This window comes from Aptenodytes patagonicus, chromosome 7 (assembly GCF_965638725.1).
Source record: "Aptenodytes patagonicus chromosome 7, bAptPat1.pri.cur, whole genome shotgun sequence".
NCBI lineage: Eukaryota > Metazoa > Chordata > Aves > Sphenisciformes > Spheniscidae > Aptenodytes > Aptenodytes patagonicus.
In genome coordinates this window covers 61,687,336-61,711,777 of record NC_134955.1, presented here as the reverse complement: position 1 = coordinate 61,711,777, position 24,442 = coordinate 61,687,336, and the positions used below count along the sequence as shown (strand labels likewise).

The 24,442-nt window shown below is 38.8% G+C and overlaps 1 protein-coding gene across 14 annotated transcripts in view; it reads right to left on the bottom strand.

Moving 5' to 3' along the window:
* Nucleotides 1–24,442, bottom strand: part of MARK3 (microtubule affinity regulating kinase 3) — a 65,118-nt gene that overhangs the window by 32,932 nt on the left and 7,744 nt on the right. For 8 of the 14 annotated variants that reach the window (XM_076345507.1, XM_076345510.1, XM_076345508.1 and 5 more), the window contains exons 2-7: nucleotides 23,160–23,198; nucleotides 18,436–18,627; nucleotides 12,457–12,510; nucleotides 4,911–4,959; nucleotides 4,126–4,191; nucleotides 1,489–1,559 (exon numbers count right to left, since the gene is read on the bottom strand). In XM_076345507.1, the coding sequence (XP_076201622.1) occupies nucleotides 1,489–1,559; nucleotides 4,126–4,191; nucleotides 4,911–4,959; nucleotides 12,457–12,510; nucleotides 18,436–18,627; nucleotides 23,160–23,198 (471 nt within the window). Of the gene's footprint in view, nucleotides 1–1,488; nucleotides 1,560–4,125; nucleotides 4,192–4,910; nucleotides 4,960–12,456; nucleotides 12,511–18,435; nucleotides 18,628–22,620; nucleotides 22,673–23,159; nucleotides 23,199–24,442 lie in introns of those variants that run through there. The other 6 variants (XM_076345509.1, XM_076345516.1, XM_076345521.1 and 3 more) reach the window with 2 other exon arrangements.

Sequence of the window (24,442 nt, the reverse complement as noted above, 5' to 3'; positions counted from 1 at the left end):
TGCAGGACTATGAAAGGGAGGGAAACAGCTTTAAAAACACATGTAAGATTTTGTTAAAGAGGAAGAAAAATTTTCCTTACTATCAAGCTGTGTAACTCCAGTAACCACAAATCACTTCTGGGGATATGAAGTCTGCAGCTGCTCTTTTTGGGTTGTTTTGTTTGTTTGTTTTTTAGTGTGTTGGGTTTTTTTGCAGAAGATTAAAGAGGGTAAATACAAGGTTTAGAGAGATGAGAGAAAAAAAAGGAACAAGGATTTCACAGAAATGCTTTTGTTGCCTCCTTATGTTGGGTTAAATACGTTTCTATTTTTCTTTACTTTCATTGCTACTTTTGAGCTTATTGTTTATATTGCTTTCACACAATTCTTACTATTGGAGATAGAGGGAGCTAAACAGTTGTGGCACAGTTTCCTAGTTCCCAAATTGTTCCTTTCAGTCACACTACCCACACTAGGGAAGTGTAAAAGTTTTCTTTACAAGGCATTTTGTGAAAGTCATTAATTAATTTCCTGGAAGTCTCATATATTGTGTCAAATTTCTTCTACTTTTGTATGGCTACACTTAAGGAGTGAAGCAATAGGAGCCTCCCCTTCCAACAGCGAAACTGTCACATCATTGCTACAATTCACCAGTTTAAAACCCCTACATATCGTTCAATAAAACACTCTTGTCCCTATTCATTATTTTAAAGTGTCATTAAGCAGGAGCATAATTTTGATATTTATTACTTTTCACAACATTATCTAGGTTATCCAAGTGACCAAAGGGATGGAAATAACATAGGCATTTACAAATTTCTGCACAAGAGCAGGAAACAAAGTATAGCAGACCAGTCAGATCCGCAAATGAAACTCTAGATGTTACAAGAGCAGAGATTTGGATTTTAGTTAGTTATGCAAAAATATCTGGTTATGTTCAATACTGCTTCACTGTAGAATGGAAATGCTTTTTACAGATCAATGAAATGCCAACATCTTTGCACGGCTAGTTTATCCATCATAAATAAAGCTAAACTAACAAGCTTAGAAATTACTTTTCCATGACTTTTTAGAACAATTATTAAACTGCATCTTTTCATGTAAGTGGATGGATGTGAACGGATGCCTGCTACATGCACTGCCTGCGTTTGTAGCCTGTTACATTTGAATAACTTCCAAAGAGCAGCTGAACTAAGGATATATGAAATCAAACCAGAGGAAATGAATTTTGGAATGGAATATACTTCCAAATCAAGCAGTCACTGTGTTCTGGCACTCCTGGACACCCTGGCACACAGCACTAAGAAAACTAGCACCACTGAATGGACTACTAACCCCTTTGAAATACTACTGTAACCCAAGTTCTTTCTCACTCAGGGCTACAAGTCCACAACATGCTGAACACTGCTAGAAGTCAAACGCAAAGGACAGCCATTTTACTCATTTCAGCATTAAAAAGCGGGGGGGGGGGGGGGGGCAGAAGCTGCTGTATAGGAATGTTATACATACCTGTCTAAATTTAGCTCTAGCCTCCTTTTCCTTCATTCTTCCATGTGCAACCAGATAGTCAAACACTTCCCCTACAAGTCAATAACAAGATACATTAATGCCAACTTCAGAATCTAGAGATTCCTCTCTAGCAGTTGCCCGCAGCAGCTTCACTGAAATGACTGTATTTCAAGTTTATGATTACAGGTTAGCTCAAGAGAACAAGGCACAACTGCTATGCAATTTACTACACCACCATCTTACTCATACAAGAAAATAGTAAGACTTAATGAATGACTGGATATAGACAAAAACCCCATTTCATTCCAATCATTTATAATAGAAACTGAGCAGCATACTACTGTTTTGTAAATAAAGATGACACGTACCACTTCACAGACTTTCTCAAAAGGATTTCTTTTGCCCCACAAAAAAAAGCTTCATATATGAGAACATCTGATGATATTTGTAAATATTGTCATACCACCACTAGAATTTTTCTTTGTGCATGTGTATGAAAGCGTTCTAGCCAAAATCAGAAATCTTAGCTTTAACCTAGGCTTGGAAGAGGTACCAAAAGGTAGGTCACAATAATGAGCATAGCAGGACACACTGACCCATCACACAACCATCAGATCGGTAAGACACACTGGGAAGGATTACTCCTGAACAAGCCCAATGTTGTATGGCTGTGGACGACTAAAGGCGATTACTAAAGCAGTACTAAAGATCTGTTGTGCTTTGGTTTTTTCCCCCTTTAATCAATCCAGTCATTTTATAGCACATCAATACAGACTACAACATTTGAGCAACACTGTAGTTGCAACGGTGCAGCCAACTAGCCCATGAAACATTGACATGTTTGTGAGAGCATGGGAGATTCTTTTTTACTAAAACCCAATAGTCACATACATAAGAACTCCTACAAACACAGACCAGTACGCAGTTTTAAAAATTCTTCGCTAATATGCAAAATTAAGGAGAACTTCAGAAGTGGATCAAATGTCTAAATATTCTCTATTGAGCAACAAAACGGTGCTATAGATAGCCACCTCACAAGGGAAGAGCTGAGTAACTTCACATTTGTTTTTGAAAAGAAGCAACTCCACCAAATTTGAGTAAAAAGCCCAGTCATACAGCAGGAAAAGCAACAACTGAGCAATCTGAAGGAATGTCAGGATTTTCTACAAAATAGCCTTACTTCCCCCTGTACTGTATTATTTAATACTCAACTCAGATAACTCTCAGCTGTATTTCACAGCTGTTTCTTCAAAAACCTTGAAGGAACAAACCTGAACACTTCTTCATAATTCAGGGAAAATGATACCAGAGAAAGAATTATCCCCAATTTATGCAAAGTGTTGCAGTTGTAGGAATAGTTTCTTTCATCCTCCAGCCACAGAGTTCATAGGCACCATGTGTGACCAGTATCTTGATAAAAAGGAAATATGGGAAACTGATGCCTGCCACTGAAATTACCAGCCATTCCTGTCTTGCACAACATGGCACGTGCAAATGGTACTGCTCACGGCCTTTTACACCAGTACAGTATCCATCTCTCCATTACCCTAAGAAAGATCCTCACTGCTTTAGATAACCACTGGTCCTTCTACCTCCTAGAAGCTAATCACTAGATGGCAATAGGACTTCACTTTTAAGTCTAGTACCATCAAACAGCATAGAGATGCCTCCACAAACACCTGTACTAGCCAATATTTTAACGGTATTTTACCAACTTTGTTTCTGTTTAGACAAATCGTGGCTGAGCATTTAGGGAGCTGCTAGAAGAAAACGTAGGCAGGTAGACAATCATTACCTGATTTATAATAATTCATTAAACTTCACGTAATCTAACATCAGAGTCAGAATTCAATGCTGATTTTCTCTGAAAAGAAGTCTCTATCTCCCTCCCAAAAGTAGAGAAAAGCCTTAACTATTTTAGATTCCCAGCTGCCGATGCTAAAAGGTCACATTGACAAACTGAGTGCTATTAGATTTTAGCCAGCAAGGAGTAACTTAAGACCAAATACCTTAATTCTAGCACTGGTGAAAATATCTGACATTGCATGATGTGTGCTTTTTTCCCCCTCCCTCTGCAATCAGGAATAAATGTTTAAGTTCCTCCTAAAATGGTATAAGGCTAAGCCTAACAATTCTTGACAGCAGAAGGTCTGTGATTAAGATACATCAAATGCCATCAACATCTAAAAAACAGAAGTTGCAGTATTCGTGCTTTTGAAAGCAACAGTTAAAGAGACACAGAAATGTTTCATCTGAACATGTTTTTACCAAATATCTTATACAAAATAGGACACCAGAGGTAGGGAGCTGAATACAATAAATTGAGAAGATTGGCATTTGTTACGGACAGGAACAATCGATGGCCGAATAAAGATTCCCATTAAATTTGAGTTGTGAAAACAAAGCAAATGTTACTAAGTTGCAGTAAGTTCAGAAGCTGGTTTTACAAGTTTTAATTAATTATGTTGCCCAAAGAAGTCCCAGAGAATATTAAAGATTTTGCTTAAGATTTTACGCTACCGTGACATTAATATTTGCTGAAAAAGAAAGCAAAACTTGAAAGAAAACAAGAAAACAAGTGTTTTCTCCCACCTGGCAATTTGTTTACATGTGTCATCACAGCAGAGAGGTACTTACCCCCACTTGCATATTCCATTATTAAATAGAGAGTTTTTTCAGTTTCAATGACTTCAAATAGCTTCACTAGAAAAGAAAGCCATTTATTAATCAGTTAACTAGTTGCAGAAGTATTATGTCAACCCCACAGAGAATTCTGTCAGAGGAAAAAAAAACAACCTGTTTGCTTGCTGCTTGACAATATCAGACTCTAAAGTAGCTTTTTCTGTCTAATGTTTCTAAATCGAAAATACTGTAACACATTTGGTCAACTCATACAGAACAACATTTTCTCAAGAAACAATACTTTGCTTCTGTTACATGGGAAAAGCAACTACATTAAGCAGAACTTCCACAGATTTGAGCATTAGCAATAGCCATTTTTATGCAGTGAACTGGCATACATGGTGACAAATGAGTTATCAGTCAGTTTGCTGACAGTCCCGTAACAACACTACATCATTTACATATACAATCCTGAACAATTTCTTGACCACTTCTTGGTTTTGGTATATACTTATTTTTAATGAGAGCCTGAATTCAGTCAAAATCAATATTATACTCAAAAGGAGCAAAATTACCAGTTAGCTATGCAAATAACAGTTTTGTGCAAAGGGACCAAAATGCTTTTTGTTTTGTTTTTTTCTTTAAACACACAGCTCTGAAGAAGTATTTATTACTGCTACTTTACAGTAAATTAACACCCTAGTGCAGAATCATCTTTTAAACTCATACCACAATAATTTGAACAGTGAGAAAGCTAAAATTTCTCCAGAGTTGGAAATTATGTGAAAGAAACAAGGTACCTATATTTGGATGATTTAAGATCTTCATTATTCTTACTTCTCTAAAGAGCTGAAATAAACATAAAACGTGAAATAAGTTAATGAAATAGGTAACACCCATTCTTCCTAAAGCCTGATCATTTTGTCATACTTCTTTAAACACAAAGGGCAAACATTACTATTAGCATTTCAATGAAGTTCATGAAATAAGCACTTATTGGAGGGAAGAGTTAAGTGCCCGCTTCTTTTAACACCCTTCCCCAAACAAATCAACCCTCAAAAACCTGAACACACCCACGTAGGCCTCCAGATAGCTCAGGAAAGAAGTGATCTTAGCTCTGTGATTCGCAGACTTTTGGGGCCAGAAGACCACTATGGGCCATGCAGCTTCTTGCTGGCCAGTACATCTCACACCATCTTTCACCCCCTTCACAGAAAATACTGTTTCCAAAGTTTCGTGAACCCCCACCAGAGCACCTTTTGAAGACCACTGCAGTATGTTACTGGTATGAATTCATCACTCTTCAGTACTTTGTTAAAGCCATGGAATTACTGTGCTACAACAGGAGCTCACAGGTGAAAAATCAGCTGCTTATATCACACAAAAAGCGTGTTATCCAACTACACCAGCAAGGAGGAAGTTTTAAGGAGAGATGGAGAGACAAGGCTCCCCCTTGGCCCTTCAGAAGCGCTCCTGCTAGGCAACTGAGGCACAGTAGCATCTAGTCCTGGGTTTGTCACTGCAGCTCCACTGACTCTCACTGCCAGACATCCATCCCTCCAAGCCTGTTTGGCCAGTACAACACGCTGAATGTACTTGCCAAAATTAATAGGGCAGAACACAAACAGTGTTTTCCTGACCCAACAATTCCCAGCAGACAGAAGAAACACCATTACTTCAAGGGTACAGTCTCAAAGGGATCAGCCTGCTCCCACCCTCTTCACCATTCACCTTCCTATGCAAAAGGATCGTACTGCTTCGATTTATGCAAGCATTGGTGTTAACCCAGACTGACGCACAAGGTCCAGGAATGAATTTAACAGAAAACCTCATGAAAGACACAACTGCCCCCAAATAAAAACACTCCATCTCTAAGTATTCTGTTGCAGCTCCCTTGCCCACCCCAGCACATCTGTTTTGGCAGGATGGGTGGTGAGGGAGTACAACTGCCCATTTCAAACTGCAGCATCACGTTAGATCAACAGTGCTGCACCCAGAGACCATATACTGATTGTAAGGATATTGTTCCCCGCCTCCCCAACACCAATACCCATGCGAGGAGGGTCTTCCTTGAGTAGTTATTTCCAAAGAGTTCAACTTTGCCTGTCACACAGAGTAAACTCTGTCCTCCTGCAACTGGACAACATTTAACAAATCACAAACGAAAGCAAAGTCTATTACTGATCAGCTGTTAATTATTTTCACCTCTGAAAACCCTCTTCTGCAAAAGACAAAAGATGCACATAAACCCGTAAGTGTAATACTAGAAATGCCACAGGTATCGTTACTGCAATATAAAACATTGCTTTTAATGAAGTTGGTTGATAGCAGATGAAGTAAAAGTAGTCCCACTTCTTCTCCCAGAAAAGACCCAAGATAAAAAATTATTAAAAAAAAAACTTTAAGTGCAAATACTAGTGTATTCGGAAAACCCAGAGAATTATCTTTTTAGGCAGTACGCTATATGGCAGTCAAGTGCGTGGCTGCTCTGCCTCTGCAGCTCCCCCCATGCCAGCCCAAGACCCCAGAGGGTTGACGTTCTTAAGCGAGGATTACTTTCTAACAGCATGCTTCAAAAAGCGGGTTTTATTATAAACCTAACACCAACTTCTACAGGAATACCGGTAACGTAACAGATCATATTGAACTTAATGTAAAGAGACTGAAGCAGAACAAAAGTCCACAGCTCCACAGGAATGCAGACATGGGAAAAAAGAAAGAGTTTTGTAAGTACGAGATAACAGCATTGTTATTAACAGCAAGGAAGAAAAAAAGTGCTGCTGCAAGATTTACCTCAGGTCAGATTTCAGATTAAGTGAAGACATTTAATATGTCTACATATATTACTAACGACTCAAAAATCTGTAGGTGTACTTACTCAATAAAAGCAAAAAAAAGTGAAACAGGAAACAAACAGAAAACCACCAAAGAGTCAAAACAAAACAAAATCCTTGTGTCTTTGTGTCTTTTAATAAAAGAAAATGTGGGGGGTGGGATTAAAATAAACGGGGGGGGGGGGGGGGGGAATACCACAGTTTGGATACCAGTTGTTCTAACCATTCGCTGCTTTCTGATGGTTCTGTAAAGGCTAAGATTTGGGGAGCAATCCTCATTGCACTGCCCAACAGACCTTCTCCCCCATGCTACAGCCACGGCTGTGAATGGCACACTACCTGAACACAGAGTAAAACCAAACAGTTTTCCAAATGCTTTTAATTATCTTATTATCATTATCCAGGTCTATGCCTGACACTTCGCTAGATGACAAGCTGCTTAAATGCAATCAGGATTGATTGATCGAGTAAATTTTTGGCCATGAAAAACAGAGTTTCAAAAACTATGCATGCATGTTTTCTTTTTCCCCTAGAGAGGTAAGTAAATTGCCTTTTTTTTTTTTTAAAAACTATGTTATTTCTGAAGCTTTTTCATATATAATTAGACAAGGTAGACTACTTCACCATCTCTCTCTGATCATCAGAAATTTAAAAGCAGTTGCTTCTATAGCTATTTTTTTCTTATTTTTCATTCAGTTCAGCTGAACTGATGTATAATATATTCTGAATACTCCATTAACACTTTTAATCACAACTTATATAACTGAAAGGCTCTGGTCAGCTTTTAAAGTTTTGAAGACAGTTTGCTTAATTCGCTCTCAATTGATTGTTGATATCTTCCACCCCCAATACTCAGATAAAGGGCAACTCCACTGCTGCACAGATGAAGACCTTGGCTGTTATTCAGCCGTTAGCCTATTTATCATCACCTCACCCACCTAAAAAAAAAAAACAACAAAAAAAAACATTCATAGGATTAAGTATGGGAATACAGGCAATGATAATTGGTGCCACCAAACAAGAACAGTCAATCAAGGGCAATATAGAGTAAGACAGTAAAAACGAGGCTAAAATTCACAATATCATCATGTAAATTAATATATTCATTACGCAAATTTTTTTTTAATAAAATATGCTGACTTGGCTGGAGCTAGCTACTTCCTCCATTGTACACTGTACACTTTTATGGTCTAATGTGATAAAGTCAGGCTCATAACCACATTTTGGGCTGCTCTAAATAGAACACTGGTCCACAAGACTACTCTGTATTACTAACCCGAATGAAGCATGTCAAAAAGTAGCTTCTACATATGAGCCATTTGTTGAAGTGGGTGACTAGAAATAAGCTTTTTAAAAAAAGACTATTTTTGTCTCAGAGGAAATTAAAAATAAAAATACTTGAGAATAGGATACAACCAAATTCTTTATTACAATTTTAGTTAGATAAATGCACTTCAGATTGTGCTCCTCTAGTCAGTTTAAATGTTATGTGTGGCATTTTGACACAGATAGCAACTTCCACAGGGATATCTGCAAATGCTTGACATTGTATTATGCATTATAGTCTATTTCTGATAGAGGAACACAATGTAAAACATCATACAACTTTCACACAGTATGCTGAAAAAAGGTTTCCCAGATTTCATTCCCCAAAAATATTATGTGCATCAACTTCTAGCAAATGAAGTGGTAGTTATCATCACACAGTAAAATTCACTGCAAACAGCCAGGTATGGTAAAAGCCCACACATCTGAGGTTCTCTGCCACAGGAGTGCAGAAGAAGGTGTAACATCAGAAGACGTAACGTGAAGGTTCTCAATGCAGAAAATAATTTTCTTGGTTTTAGGAACTTACTTGTCATAATGAGACCATAAAGGCAATCAGCTGAAAACAGTGCTTATCAGTTTAATTTCTAATACTGAGATTAAAAACTACTCCCAACTTGTTGAACAGCTCATTTTCCATCAACAGGAGCTCTACAAATGTTTCTAGGCAAAGACAAACATCCTTAGTCTGCCAAACAAATGGCTTTCAGCTTTGTTGTGGTCTGGTCCTTTGACTGTAAGCCATGTTAAATATGGGGAAACAATTACATTTAATTAATGCTGCTAGCTGACAAACGGAGTAAGAAAACCCCAACAAACCAGCAATGGAAGCACAGACACATACTGAGTAATAATCTTGAATCAATTTTACTTGAACTTTATTATGCTGACACATCTGAAACAAGGGAGTGGGGGGAAAGAAGGACCCGTCTTTTCAGCCAACTCTCTTTGAACAGCATTAGCTATTGCAAGAGTTTCAGTAACAAATTATTTAAAAAATAGTGAAAAAATAGTTTGCTAAAAAGCAAGTCAGTACACTCGTCAGATGCAGAGCACCAACATATCCTGGCCTCCTTCCCCCCAAAGAGGGGGGCTTTTCGCAAGATGTTTTTCCAAGCCAGCTCAAGCTTGACCTGTGTATTAGGCTCCTCCTGATAACTGCTCACTGAAATATGCCCTACATATAATTAGGAGCCTCAAGCAGGAAGCCTTTACACAATACAAGTTTGCCTCAAACAAACCACAACTTGAAAACAGAAAAAAAAAATACTTGTTTTAAGCAGAAAAGCCTGGGCGTTTTAAATTCTCATCCTTTTCTTGTAGTTTTTAAAATACTGATTGACCCATGGTCAGAAAGGACATGGTCCATGTTAAAATTGATGTTTAAGAACTCTAAAAAACTTTAATAAAAAAATGGTCCAAACAAGTGGCAAAACATCTGCACATAATGAACAAAAATACTTGGCTGAGGAGCCAAGGTCTAAAAAAGGAAAATGAGAAGTGATTTAGTGCTATTACATGGGCTTGGTAAAAAAACCTTGCATATAATGGCATTGCTAATTCAAAAGAAAAAAAAAAACAAACAATTTTTTTTTTGGTCTAGGAGGAAGTGAACTACTGTAGCATCAGCACTTGTTTCCAGTGAGGCTGGTATTCAGTGGAACCGGGTACACAAGTATATTTGTGGAGAACAGTGATTATGACTAACACCACCAGCATGGGAAAAAAGCTCTAAGAATTCCCTTTTCTTTCAAAGCAGGGAAGTACTGCTTCCAGTTTCCTCTTTGCCAAGCAAGAGCAGCAGAGTAGTAATTTGGTCCTAAAACAACAGTTAAGAGTAGCTGCATGTGGCTACCACAGACTTCCTCAGCAGCAGACAAGAAACCCGACTCTTCTGAAGAGCTGCGCTGCTGAACATTGAGCTGTCAGGAGTGCAGCCGCCTGGAGCTTGCTGCGAGGGCATACCAAGAATTACTGCTCCAGAAAGCAAAGCAAGTCCGTAACAAGGTTAACTTCTTTCTGGCAGCTGAATATTGGTGTGGAAGACATAATACAAAGAAATCAGAACCGGCAGCCCTAATCACCATTTGTTTCCCCACCTAAGGATGTCTAGGGTATGCAGCTACACCGCAGCTGAGACACTACACACCACACCCTCTTCTCGGCACAGCCCTTCCCTCCCCACCATACCTCAAATATTTTATCGCTCTCTCCAGAAGTGCAAGATCAGAAGCACTTCCATCTTAGCTTCCCCTGCATCTACAGGTCGCGTGCGCAGTTGGCTTCAAATGGACTGAGGCTATGGCACTGCTGACAGTGCTGGGGGAAAAGGGGCAGGGGTTTGCAAAAAAAGCCTTGATGAAGCAAAACTGGAAAGTAATGCATTGTGCATTCACTCTGCTTACTATGACAAGCAGGCATTTAATTTTAAGAAAGTTACTTTCAATTTTTGAATTGAGAACACCGATACATCTTGCTAAGTTTTTTCTGTGCTCATATAACAAATGAGCTCAGAGAGGTGAGCACATTAGCAATCTCCCTCTCCAAATTTGATCCGATTTCTACCCCACTATTTTGTACTATTGTTCCAGACTCCCATTTAAGGAACCTAGTGGTAGACAAGACCAATTTACAAATCACACTTTATAATCTAATTTTATAAATTGTAAATTAAAATGAAATTACAATGGAGATGGAGACACGAGTGGACACTGAGCAGGCTGAAACACAGGAACCAAAGGGCAAACAAGCACACTTCCAGCTTGTGGCCTTGCCACCTGAACACCTGTGACTTGTAGAAGGTTTGCTTTGTACCTGAATATGAGCTTAAGCTAGCATTACGGCCCAATCTCAAGATAACACGATTTGAAGCATTAACATTTTACATTTTTTTCTGAAAACACGGCTTCTCTACTTTTCTCTGACCATTCTTCCCATGCCCTGACCCCTCCCCTTCATATCACACAGCTTTTGTTTCTCTTCCAAGTGCTTCAAGCATTTAACAATTTTTTCAGGTACTCCAAATTGCACAGATCTGCCACACAAATCAACTTTATCTAATCCATCATATTACCTAATCTGCATTTCATTTCCTCCCTGCTTACCCAGAAATTACCAATAACCTCAGGGATTAAGCTGAAAAAAATTCTGAGGAAACTGGAACCACATTATCTACTTTTACCCAGTCTACAGAGTCAGTGGGAAATTGCTACCTGCTCAGATGACGGAGTCTTTCTTCTATAGGTTATTCTTTGCCTCTCAACCAAACCATACAATGTAAGAACTTGTGTGTTTTTCCAATTTACTTTTGCACCATTGATTTTGATAAAATCATCTTGTCACACAGTCTTTTTAGTATTTGCATAAAATCCAAATGTGTATATTCCCCAGTTTACTCCGGTTACGCTATTTCATTTTGTTTGCAGGTAAGTTGTGGGTATTCCCTCGTTCAAACAGAAATATTGCAAGGAGCTTTTTTATCAAAGTACTCAAAAGTAAATAAAAAGCCTTTGACTGCAGCACTTAAAAGGACAGAGTTAGAAAAGTCCTAGGTAAAAGTGACATTTAAATGTACTTCCTGCAGGCACTCCAAAGCAGACTGGCTTGCTTGATGAAAGAGTAGGATTTATCACTACTTACTAGAATAGATAAGGCGATACAACTGTAACAGCACATTAAACATTTGAGGCTAGAGGGAAGAAACCAGAATAGCCATGCTCCAATTTGTTCCATAAACCTGCGTCACCTTTCCTGCTGCAAACTATGTGAAAGGCATGGATACTGCTTGGCCTTCAGTCCAGAGGCAGTATTTTCAAGGCCAGTTTAAGAGGACATAACATAAGCTTTGTATTTGTAAGTTTAACAAAGTGACCAGCATGAAGGAGACATGGGGGCATGACAGCAAACCACGAACGTCCCCTCTACAGAGTTTGCTATGCTTGGGAGACAAAGGAAGTGGCTAACACCACTGTTTTCTCAGTTTACAGCTCTGTACAAGTTCATCTTGAGCAACTGCAGGGTTGTCAAAAATATCTGTTACAAAACTAGTTATTAAATACAGTAGTCAGATGTGTGCAAGGTATGCAATGCTTCAGATTCTCCAGCACAGGCATTCAGGGTTAATGGAAGGAGGTGGTGAAACGAAAAAAGTTACAAAACAGTTGAAAGATTAAATGTAAAAACCTACCTTTTGTAGACTAGTTGGGTTCAGCTGTGTTTTGTCAATTATTTTTATGGCAACCTAAAGGAAGAGTTCATAATCAGTATTTTCCGTATGAACAATGCAGTGTTACTACAAGACGGACAAATCCAGTAACAGAAATGGAAAACATGGAAATTACACAAAAACCATTCAAGTTTCTTCAGCAAATTATGTACTTGTATTTAAACTAAAAGTATTTGGAATTAACAGCTAAAGCGTAATTCATTTCTACTGCAACAAACTAAACAGGGGAGTGGAAAAAACTCTAGTATTTTAAGCATATTAAGATGAGAGAAGCTCACTTAGTCTTTTGCTTGACATTAAGACCATCACACTTATTACAGTGGAAGCTCCAACACCAGACAGTAGCCCGATAGAGAGCAGTGTACCTACTGATAATATTTACACAATATAATTACACAACAGATTACACAGTACTGACTGCACACTGGCAGTTTGTGAAGATGCTTCTAAAAGCAGAGATTTCAGAACAAATTGAAAGTAATTCCACACAAATTTTCCAAGAACTAAGTTCTCCTTTGGAAAGTCACTGAATATTTGTATCAATTTGCTCCCTGACAGATATGAAAAGAAGCATCACTTGTGCATTAACAAAAACCCACTGGCTGTAGTACAACAATTTGGGCAAGTTCATTCCTTTACTGGCTCTCATCTTATCAGCAAATACTACACAGAAATGCTAAAGAACAAACTAAAAATTTCACAAAATAATCAAAAGAGAAATTCAGTACCATGGTAACTAGTTAGAACCTCAAGATTTGAGGCAATGAATAGGCAACAGAGGTGAGCTCCAGTGCAATGCAATTTGGATACACGATGAGTTAGAACAGGAAATGGGAATCTTTCTAGAATTACGTGCCAATTGGTATTTTTCCTTTCTAAATTAGAGACTAAACATACCAGAAAAAACTCTGCAGAAGCCAAGGAGATGGTGACTCTCAAAGAGGCAAGACGCTGCAACTCAGCTGATTATAATACCTCACTGGTGTGAAGCAAGGGCTTTCAATTCCCCTTGAATTTTTGGCTCAAATAGTAGATGCTGCTCCTTCCCATGCCACAGCTCCCATTTCCCTGCATCACTTAGCGCTATCTTTGTCATCTCATTAACTTGGGGTTGGCAACATACGGAATAAAGAATATCTTGTATCAAAGCAATTTTATTTCCATACATTCAAGTGCAAAAATGCATAGATGGATCATCATGATGGAGAGGGTAAGAGTGGAACACAGTGTTCAACGCTTGGGTGCATCACAGCACTCTGTGATGGATACGGTGTTTTCTGAAACCGAGATTCTTTTGAGCCCTTCTAGATGCAAGATACAGTGAGATATCACCAAGAAGCCATCTAAGAATACTTTTGCTTTGAGGAGTATTTTCTTCTAAGGTGTGCTACTGAAATTAAAGATCACTATTTCCTGAGTGCATTCCATTGCAAAACCTTGAGAAATCACTTCAAAAATACAAACAAGAGATAAACACATTAAGCAATAGGTATTTTTATATTAGCAGCTGTGTACAAAACCAAGAAAGATTTTTATCTCTACCTGTACGCCTGTTGAACTATTGTCACCAAGGTAACAAAGTTACTCAGTTCCTGCAATCTCTTATAAATCCATGCTGGATGTAGAGTGACCACTGCCTTTGTCAACAGCAGATAATGTTATCTGAAAGTCAACTGGTGTCCCAAGACTACCCGTGCCACAGAATATGGCTGTGCATTCCACTCAGAAAAAGTTGCATTTGTGTTCTGAGCTGTACCACTCTGGTCAATCTTTGAAAGACAAACTTGTTTCAACCCATGAAGTCTTAAGGTATTGGGTTTCTGCAACACAGCTCACCTCTCACACTGTGCATTGGTGCCAGATGATCAGAAAGGTCTCTGACACTGGCAAACAAATTCAGCCCTGGAGATACAGGGAAGGTACACACCTCAGTTTTCTGAAAGGCAGGCTCACAGGCCTGTTCAGTGCACTAATTATAGCCTTAAAGGCAGGATGAATTTAGAGAATTCCTATCCACGTGAACACTGAGTGTACAATGTGTTAACACTGACTTTGAGAGCTTGAACCCATCATCAGAACAGGGAGCAATTTCAGGTGCCTTGATAAGGTCTCCAAATCACAGGCAAAGGGAGCCTGCCCTCAAGAATAGTTCTGACAAGCCTGAGAAAGAAAATCCTCCATTTTACTAGGCATAATTAATAAAGCATCAAATTGCCTTCCAAAGCAGAAACTTTGCTCTCTTTACACAAAGTGAATCTGGAACGGTTTCAAGTATCGTGTGCTATGGCCAATGTTGGAGGAATGCAAGTCCACCTACACCATTACACCACTGCATCAGCCATGATATTCTTGTGAGATCGTTAGTGGAATTAAAGTTAACTTTGCTTTCACCATTCACAATAATATGACTTAAAACACTCCTCCTACGTGACTTGAATGAGGGAGTTAAAGCAATCAGAAGTTGAGACACTGAGCAAATTGGCCAAAGTGCTACCACTCAGAATATTTTCTCCCTCTTAAATTTCACTTTTTCCAAGGGAAGAACAGAAAGATGACAATAGATTCCTTGGAGTCAGACTTGGATCCTGAAAGAATCCTGTCTCACTAGGAAACTTCAACTTCCTGACTATTAACTGAACACATGCCTTTAACAAACAGAAGGATCCATGTATTTTTGGCTGCAATTCCAACCACCTCAGTAACAGTAAAAGGTAGTTTTATCTTTTAGATTAATTTTGGCAAGTATGGAAAACTTGTCAGAGGAAATAACCTTTGAAAAATTACAACAGAAAATACATGGCTTGAAGTCAAAGAATTAACCAAAGCAGATTCACAGTGAAGATTCTTGGTTTCAAAAGGGCAGACAGACTACAAATAATACTCTCCTAGACAGAGGATCTTGAAGTCGAGTGTGTTTCCAAACCCAGCTCTAGTGCAGTGAAGCTAACCCTCCCTCCATACCTCTGCAGTGAGCAGAAGACCACGCACTCCTTGGCAGGTCAATTCAACCCCCTCAAGTTAGGCTGATGTTCTGATCACCCCCTGAAGGGCTAAACATTTCTCCCTCTCCGTAATTTGAGGCTGGGCTCTCATCATACATCCTGCAGACACACTAAAGATGGAAATGAAAATGTCCTGGAACTTACTCCAGTTGGAAACATGAAAGCTGTATCTCAAGCAACAGGAAAATTCACAGGGAAGGACTCCAGATGTAAGGAGATGAGCAACTACCCTAGAAGAATGCTTGAACAAACATACCCTCCTCAAGAAGTGACAGAAAAATGCTGATCTGCTGCATGATTTAGAAGTTAATCAGCGCAGAGATATAAAGAAGGAATTGCCATAAAGTGAAACCGAAGTGGACACTTAAAAGGACATTAAGAATAGCCACATAGACAACAAGGAGAAAATAAGTAGGGTTCAAATACAGTGAGGATTCAGTAGAGATGAAAACTCATTTAAGTGTGGCTCCCAAAACTAAGCATTTTATTTTAGGTTTTGGTACATAAGATGGAAAAAAGAATAGGAACAAAGACAGGACAGCCAGCAGGAATGAGTGTGTAAAGCAGGAAATCACAAATTCAGGAAGATGAGTGCCGTCTGGCTGAGGCCAGACTAAGAACATTATCCTGGAATTCTTAAGAGTGGCAGGTTTAAAGGAAAAAGAAAAAAAACAAACAAACATTCTTCTAGCACAGATTTCTAACATCTATCAAGAACAAAATGGCAGCACAGGTTTAGAAATTATCAGACTTGACTTTTTTCCTTTTTCCTAGTAGAGCCATTTACCACAAAAGTCGAGCTCGAAACTTGCAGGGAAAAAATAGGGAAACAGACAGAAGGGTTAAATGCAACATATTTTCCTACAGTTAATTGTGCCCTATGGAAACACACAAGATATGACTATCTGGACTACTATAAAGCCTCATCTAGGAGGATGCATGGAAATTATTGAACTAGATAAAAAAGCTCTGTGCACATTTCAGCTTAATTAAAAAAAATGGCTAAAGAGATATCAGGTTGGAAATTAATGAGTAAGAGTTTTTCAGGGACAAGACTTGGGACCAATCTTGTTTAATATCTGTATCAGTGGCCTTGGCACAGAAGTCAAACCATAATGATTAAGTCTGTTGAAGGAGTTAAGAGGCACCATCAAATACAATGGAAAACTGATATAAACAACCTTGGAGATGAGTTAACAAAGAAAGCAAGATTCAACAAAGTACAAGGTGCTGTTGCCAATCACAACCAAAAAACATCAATGTGACAGCCATGAAAAAGGTTAGTACAATCTAAAGATGGATCAGATAAATACTTCTGTAAGGGCAAGGGTAAATTAATGACACTGGGGAAATTGTTATCCAGAATATTGTGATCAATTCTAGTCATACACATCTAAAATATGTAATTATTATCAATGCTGTACAGTTCACCTAGCAAAGAGAAACTTTTAGTCATCTCTCATACAAAGAAAAAAAAAGTTTAAAATACCTTCAAGATATTCCTATAAAACTAGCTTAATCGTTCCCTTCAAAGGAAGGCCACTCATTCTAGGTAAGCAGGATCAATGGGCATGTCCTGTAAAATATTTATGCTCTGAATTGATTGAATGACATCTATTTCATGAGAGTTGAAGAAACGTGCTACTTAAATCTTTCCAAATTTGGCCAAAGATTTTACACTGTCACTTTATTTGTTGAAATTTCAAACAAAAATAATGAACCAGAGGTCAACACACAGTTACGTGCAAGTAAAAGAAAAGGTACTTCGATTTTTGCAAAGCAATGTGTGACACGATACCTATTTCCAAATCCTATACCTGTAATAATAGCAAAGAAATACTAACCAAGTATTTGCATTTCCTGTGTTAAGTATCAGGAAGAAGAGGAGGGAACTCAAGTGGAAAGCAATTAACCAAAAACTTTGTCTACAAACGAGCACTAACTGTACCACCAGAAGACAACTGCTGATCACCAGAACTGTCAGCTTAAAAAAAAAAAATCCCTCCCAACAACTCTTGCAAAATGATGTCCCCTCTGTTCCTCCTAGTGCTACTGAACTCCGTATTAGCTCAGAAAAAAAGAAATTCCCTTAAAGTGCTGCAGTCAGCCACATAGCTTTCTTTAAAAGTCCTTGCCAGTATCAGCAAACATTTACTTCATTAGACAGGTTTGGCAAGAAAAGGTCAACAAGGTGTTCCTCCCCCTTTCAGTACGTAGAGTTGCTATTAATAAAACAGCTTGTAACAAGCAAACAGGACTACAGCTCACCAAATCAGAACCATCATTAAGTGCAAGTTATTAATTACATTGCAATGGCATGCAGAAACTAATTATGGAGCTGAGTTAGACACTATGAAGAGATACAAGAGAAAGTTTGCCTACACCACACAACACTGAGCAAGACACACAAACCGTCTCGGAACAAACTGGAATGTCTTCCCAAGGCTGCCCAGCACTGCAGACACTAGCAGAACTCCTGGGAGATACATTGCTTTGGCAAGAAAATACCACGTTTGGGCTACTCAGACCATAATCAAGAAGATGTATTAGTTCTCATTCCTGACTTCCCCTCCAATACAGCCCTGTGCTGTGCAGTATAGAGACACCAAGAGGCAGTCTTTCCAGCAAGCTTAATTGCTATATATTGAGCCCCTTTTTGGGAGTGGAGGATTTAGCAGAGAATTCTAGTAGCAAACTTGAATACAATTGTTGGACAAGGACTTGTCAAAAATACAAATTTAAGAGACCATTTTCAAGAGAAATTGTTCTGTAATCATTACTAAAAAAAATAAAGTTTTCCACTTCTATTTTTTTCTACATCAGTGGGGCAGTATCTGTAGTAAAATGTGCTAAATATTCACAGACTTAGACAATGCTATTCTAAGAGAACCTTCACACCTACTGCAATTCACTACTGTTTACACCCATACCACTTTACCTCTCTGCCAGTTAGGATGTGCCTTGCCAGTTTTACTTTTGCAAAATTCCCCTTTCCAATCGTTTTAAGGAGTCTGTAATTTCCAATATGCGGCTGCTCATCTGCGCAGGAAGCTATAGAGTTCCTGCAGCGAGCTCCAGAGCGCCCAGTTCGAGAGGAAACTTCCTGCCGTCCGTCTCCATGGGACGTGTGCTGCAATAAAAACATACACAGATAAGGCTGAGAAATAAAGACAAAACACATCAATGATAAGAAGCATACAACAACATTCAAAAAGATTAGCAACTCCTTTGAAGAAACCTTCAAAGAATCCAACTCAAACTTCAGATTCACACTGAACTCTGCTCTGATGAGGACAATAAAGAGGTTGCCAGTTCATAACACAATATCCATTTCATCCTCTGGTAAAGACCAAGTGGAACATCACTTGAACTGCAGCAATAGTTGAGCATTTTTAAGTAACCTATGTGGACTGCCAAATCAGTTATGGAACATGGAGGTGCTTGATATTATTTCCCCTTTGCATTACTGTGCCTAACTAGAGCAGGAAAGCCTTTGGAAAGGAGACACGAACAAAGCTTTTCCAAAAGTACACAGTAAAACGTTCACCCTCATTGGGCAGTTTAATACTACATGTTATAATAAAAGGGTTTTTTTTTCTCTTGTACTAGACTCCTGTTCCTACAAAACCTCATAACTGAAAACAGCCAGGATGGCCTGGAGAACAAGGGAAGAAATCTTACCTAATGTATAGAAACCTTGGATATTAATAGGCTGAGCACCAGTTACAGAGATCTGAGATACTGTCTGCAATCTGTTAAGTCCCTTTCACTGTTTGCCTGAACAGCTATTAATTGTAAAAATCAATGGGTATATATCATACCTATAATAGTCTTTACTCATTAGTTCACATGGTTAAGGTAACAGTAAAGTATTTTTTCATTTCCTGACAGCCTGTTTGAAAGAGCAGGTCCCCTCATGTCCCTTAGTTCTCAACTCATGGTTGAGGTCTATACAGAACTTCACTAAAAGTACCAGTTAGAAATGCTCAGTAGTCTGCAAATGTGGGGCAAATGTCTGGCTACACAGAAGATGACACGCTAAATTCACAGTCATACCAGAAATCCCAGATCTTGCTCTTCTACTACTACTCTTGCTGAAACCCAGAGGGGACAACCAAAAGCCTGACATACAGCAACACTCAGTCTGAAAATCACTGTAGCATAAGGATGTGAGATCATAACTCAAGAGCTAACAACGACGGTACCGGCACAAATGAACAAATCCATGCTTGCATGACACTTGGCAAGTTTCACACTCTATTTAATAACCTGATGTAACCTTGTGACCATATACTCTGGCATCTTAAGTTCCTTGGTTTCTTAATTTGAGTGCAACAGCTGTGATCAAATTATTTTTAAAAACACATTCATTTCATTTAATAAATACTACTGATAGAAGTCTACGGCAACTCTTGGAAAATTGTTTCAATAGTTACTATTAAAAAAAACAACAAACGCACACTGTGGTGCATATAATGTTTTAGTATCAATCTGGCTTTAGCTTCTCCTTACTGCCTGGCTACTGCATTGTCACCAGATTTGTACTTCCCATATAGGTACTTAATTACTATGATCACATTACCCCCTCACTTTAATAAGTTATATATATATATTGAGCTCCCTAAACAGGCTGCTGTAAGAATTATTAAAGACAAGGAAACATTTCTTGTAGTTCTTTTCAGAACCCTCTCCTATTTTTCCAACATCTTTTTGTGGGGCTCATGCTAGAACTGGACATGCCATACCAATAGTAGGTGCATTAAGACTAAACACAGAGACTGCATCTTCTGTTCAACGCTCCACTGACTTTACATGGACAGAACTAGCCTTCTTGGCAGACCACCATCTGTATCTGACCACCTGACACTGACCCTAACTCTTTTTAAGAATTACTGCTTCCCATTCCCTTACCACACATAATGACTCTCATTCCTGGTTCCTTACATGTGTGATCTCACATTTGGCTGAAGTGAAATGCCGAGTTTCCTTACATGCAGGCCATTAAGTGTTCCTGATAGGCCCATCCTGCCCTATTTAATATTCTAGCAATCTTTATCCTAGTTTTCAGGAGCAGTAGTATACATTTCTTCCAAACCACTAATAACTGGCACAGGAACAAGTACACCCATAACAAGATCCAGTAAAAATTCAATGCTTGATAACAATTCATTGTTCTCAGTAATATCTCAAGACCTATAACAACGGGTACGTGTTTATCAATCAATAATTCTCAAGGAGAGGAAGGACAAGAGCAGTCGCCCAGCTGAAGGAACTACTAAAGCCAGTGAAATCCTGTATCAACAATTTCACTATTTTGCATGCCCTTAATGCCAGGCTAGTGCTGGTTGCTCAGGCCATCTTATCTACCCCTGTTTATGCTGGCACAGCAATGCCAATCCTCTATACTTCCCTAAACTTTGACTTCTAACAAACCTTGCCGCACACAATGCAGAGAACTTCTCTGTCAGCTCCTTTGGTACCTTCTAGTGTCAAGTTATTCAGACCAGCTAGAAAAAAGCAGCAACTGCTGATGCTAGATGCTAACATCCTCCTACATTGCTACCCCCAGTGACCAGGGATTGAGATGTTCTGTACAGGGCTGTGAGGATATTTCTTGGATATATCAGAGGAAGGCTCACTTTTAGTTCAAGTACAGCATCCCAGGAATACAGCTGTACTACTTACGTTGCACTACACTGAGTTGATCACTTACCTCGGAAAAAGAAGTGTATCAGAACTATGTAGACTATAGCCCTTTCACACCTGGGCACATGGCACAGGCGCACAAGCTGGCTTCAGCAAGAGCCAGCCTGCCTCCAAGCAGGACTTACTACCTTAGGCTCTCCAGCAGACAGATTCAACAGGTAGGTTGCTTTTGAACCACACAGCTGACTCTGAAAACAGAGTATCTGCATCTGTGCGGTCTTGTGCTTGAACTAATAAACTGTGTTAGACCTGAGCTAGCTTATGAGGCAGCTGAGATGTGGGCATCAGGTACCACGTATTCCCAAACCAGAGAACCTGTGTAAAGGTTATTCAGAACTGATCTTACTCATATCCTACTTTATATAAATAATATTAGGTAGAAGAAAGATTCTGTTGTACTAACAAATTTTATTCCACATAGTAAACCACCCCAGTTAACGTATCTTGAGAGCTTCACTGTCCTCTGCTGAGGAATGACTTTTTGTGTCCTATCATTTTTTTCATGCTTTCTAGCTTTGCACTTAAAGGGAGGAATTAACAGCTGTGAACTTATTTGGACTAGCATTGATAAATTTAACACAATCTCCTTGTATGGAGATTTGCATTTCCACCCTACCCCAGATAATTTCTTTTCAAGAATATGACCTTTTTCAGCTGTGGTTTTTGAATATCAAGCTGTGTGTTCCTGAGCAGTTCAATTCTCTCCAACTGACTTGCTCATAGCTGTGTTTCGCTCTGGAGAAATCTGTCCATTTGCAACCATATCTAATTTGGACTTTATTTCACTTCACATAAGTCAATCTATCAGCAACTCCTTCCTCTGTCAAATACAAGATTATTATATGGAACAGAACACAAGCTTTCTAAAAACCGCAGAAAACAGCTTCCCAGTTTCAACATGGATTTTCTTTTGCTTATGGAAATGAAGAGGAGGGCTGGTAGCATACAGTACTAAAAGGCATAAATCAAAACTGAGTAAAAGTGTTTCTCCCACCCAAATCATTTTCAAGAAGCCATGATAGGTAGATGGGAAGCTAAATGGTGTAGGCAAAAAGCAGAAATATAGATGGTCCAGGAAAAGTTCAAGTCACACATTGGCTTGTATAGCATTTGGCTGTACTCAGCTACTTCCTGGGGTAGTTTCCTCAAACAGATTAACAGCTCCAATCTCAGCCCGGGGAAATAGTAATAGCATCCTCTGCTCTCTAAGTTGAGATGCAGGTCATTCGTCTTCTCCCAAGCAGACCCTCAACTCCACAAATTTTGCCTCCCTCACCCCCTGACCCCCAAAGATTCCATTCAATTTCAGGCTTCTTTCCCAGGTCCACATTTATATGACTTCAATAAGAAAGGGGGTTTGTCTTAAAAACATAAGACTTAAAACAAGCATATGTTTATTTGTAGTAAGTTTCCATACATTGTGGTAGGTGAGCTGTGTCTCCTGGACATGCATTCTGTGTAAGGGTAACACTTGTTCATGACACTCATCATGGCTGAGGGCTTCCCAAAATACCTGTCTTCACATAAAGAAAGATCATTATACTGCAGATGGGGAACTGAAGCAAGGAGACCAGGTACTTTGTGCGGCTTCAGGCTAGCCAGAGTCATCATCTCTTTTAAAAGAAAAGTCTCCTGAAATCCACTCATGACAAGACAGCACTTTCTTCCGTATCTTGGCATGCATCAGGTTCCATTTCAAAATCTTTTAAATACTTTAAAGGGGGTTTTTTTGTACATAGTAGGAGGGTTCCCTAAAAAACTATCAATTTTCAAGCCAACAAGACAACCTCTCTCATAAAAAAAAAAAAAGCATTCTCCCCCTCCCCCCAGCCCCACCCTGGTATTACTCAACCCAGAAGGAAATGCAGTAAAACATCTCCATTTGTGAGAGACCTTACTGTGAGGGAGGGACTGAGCCTAAGACCAACTATATTTGGAACACAATGCAAAACCCACCTTTTCGCAAAAGCCTTCCCCCAATGATGAGCCGACATCCTTTCATAGCCAGATAATGATTAGCATGAAGAGAAAGAAAAAGAAAAGAAAAGAAAGTAAAAAGCAAATGAAGTATGAAGGTGCAGATAACTGAAACCTTTTTGGTAGATGTTAGCTTTATCCAGTATCTGTATGATTAGAGATATCTTAACATTCAGAGCATTAGAAACACACAGGGCAGAGGATGACTAGTATCAAAGTTCTTATTCTGCTTAAGAAGGTGCCAACAGCTGAGAGAGAATCTGATATCCATTCGAAGAGCTGAAAAACATTAAGAAATTAGAATGCCCATGACCTGCAAAAATCCATGTTTATTTACAGTAAGCAGGAAGCTTTCTTTCTAAAACAGGGAGGACAAACGGTATCAACGGGTTTTTTTAAAGCATTTATTTTATACAATAGCGAAAAATACCTTTCTCATCAGCCAAATGAACTAATAAAATGTAATCTTACAAAAGTCTCTAGGAATGTTTACTACCTTAACTGTTACCTCATCTTTGTATGAAATACTACGAAGTGGTATTATAGAATTTCTTGGAAAGCTGTCAGACCAGTAACGATCATGATAGCCTCATTTGATTCAGCATTTTAATTATAATAAGAAAAAACTGTACTTAAAGCCCATCCCTTACAATGTTAATAATCTGAACATTCCAGGACATGATGAACATTTGAGACACTAAATTGCTTCATTACCCTAACTCAGGCACACAACATATAAATACATGGTAAATTCTGGCTGCGCACTCCCCACCAGCACTCTTATTTATAGAAAAACTTATCAGGAAACATATCATAGTTTTAAAAAACACAAAAATATTTCAAATGAAACATGTGAAGACAAATTTCACTTCCTAACAATGTGTTGCATTTTACTTCTCATTTATCATTAACATCTTTAAGAACAGACAGACTGCTGAATACTACTCAGTGTAAGAGAAAAAAGGTTAGCCCTAAGGATATTCACAGAGGTAGTGTCTTACTGCGCAGATATATCCATGAAACAGCACAGCAGGGCATCCTGCGACTGCTGACGAAGGAATTCTACTGGAAAGTCAAAACACAGACTTACATTTCTGGCAACTACCAAGAGGTGTCACAGCAAACACTCAACCATAATTGTCTATATACCAGTTACTGCTCTGGGAATCCCTAAGTCATCATATATTATAAAATATTGCATTATTTTCCTATATTATAAAATAGGAAGACATCAGGTGAAGATTTCCTGTACTTGTCCTGAT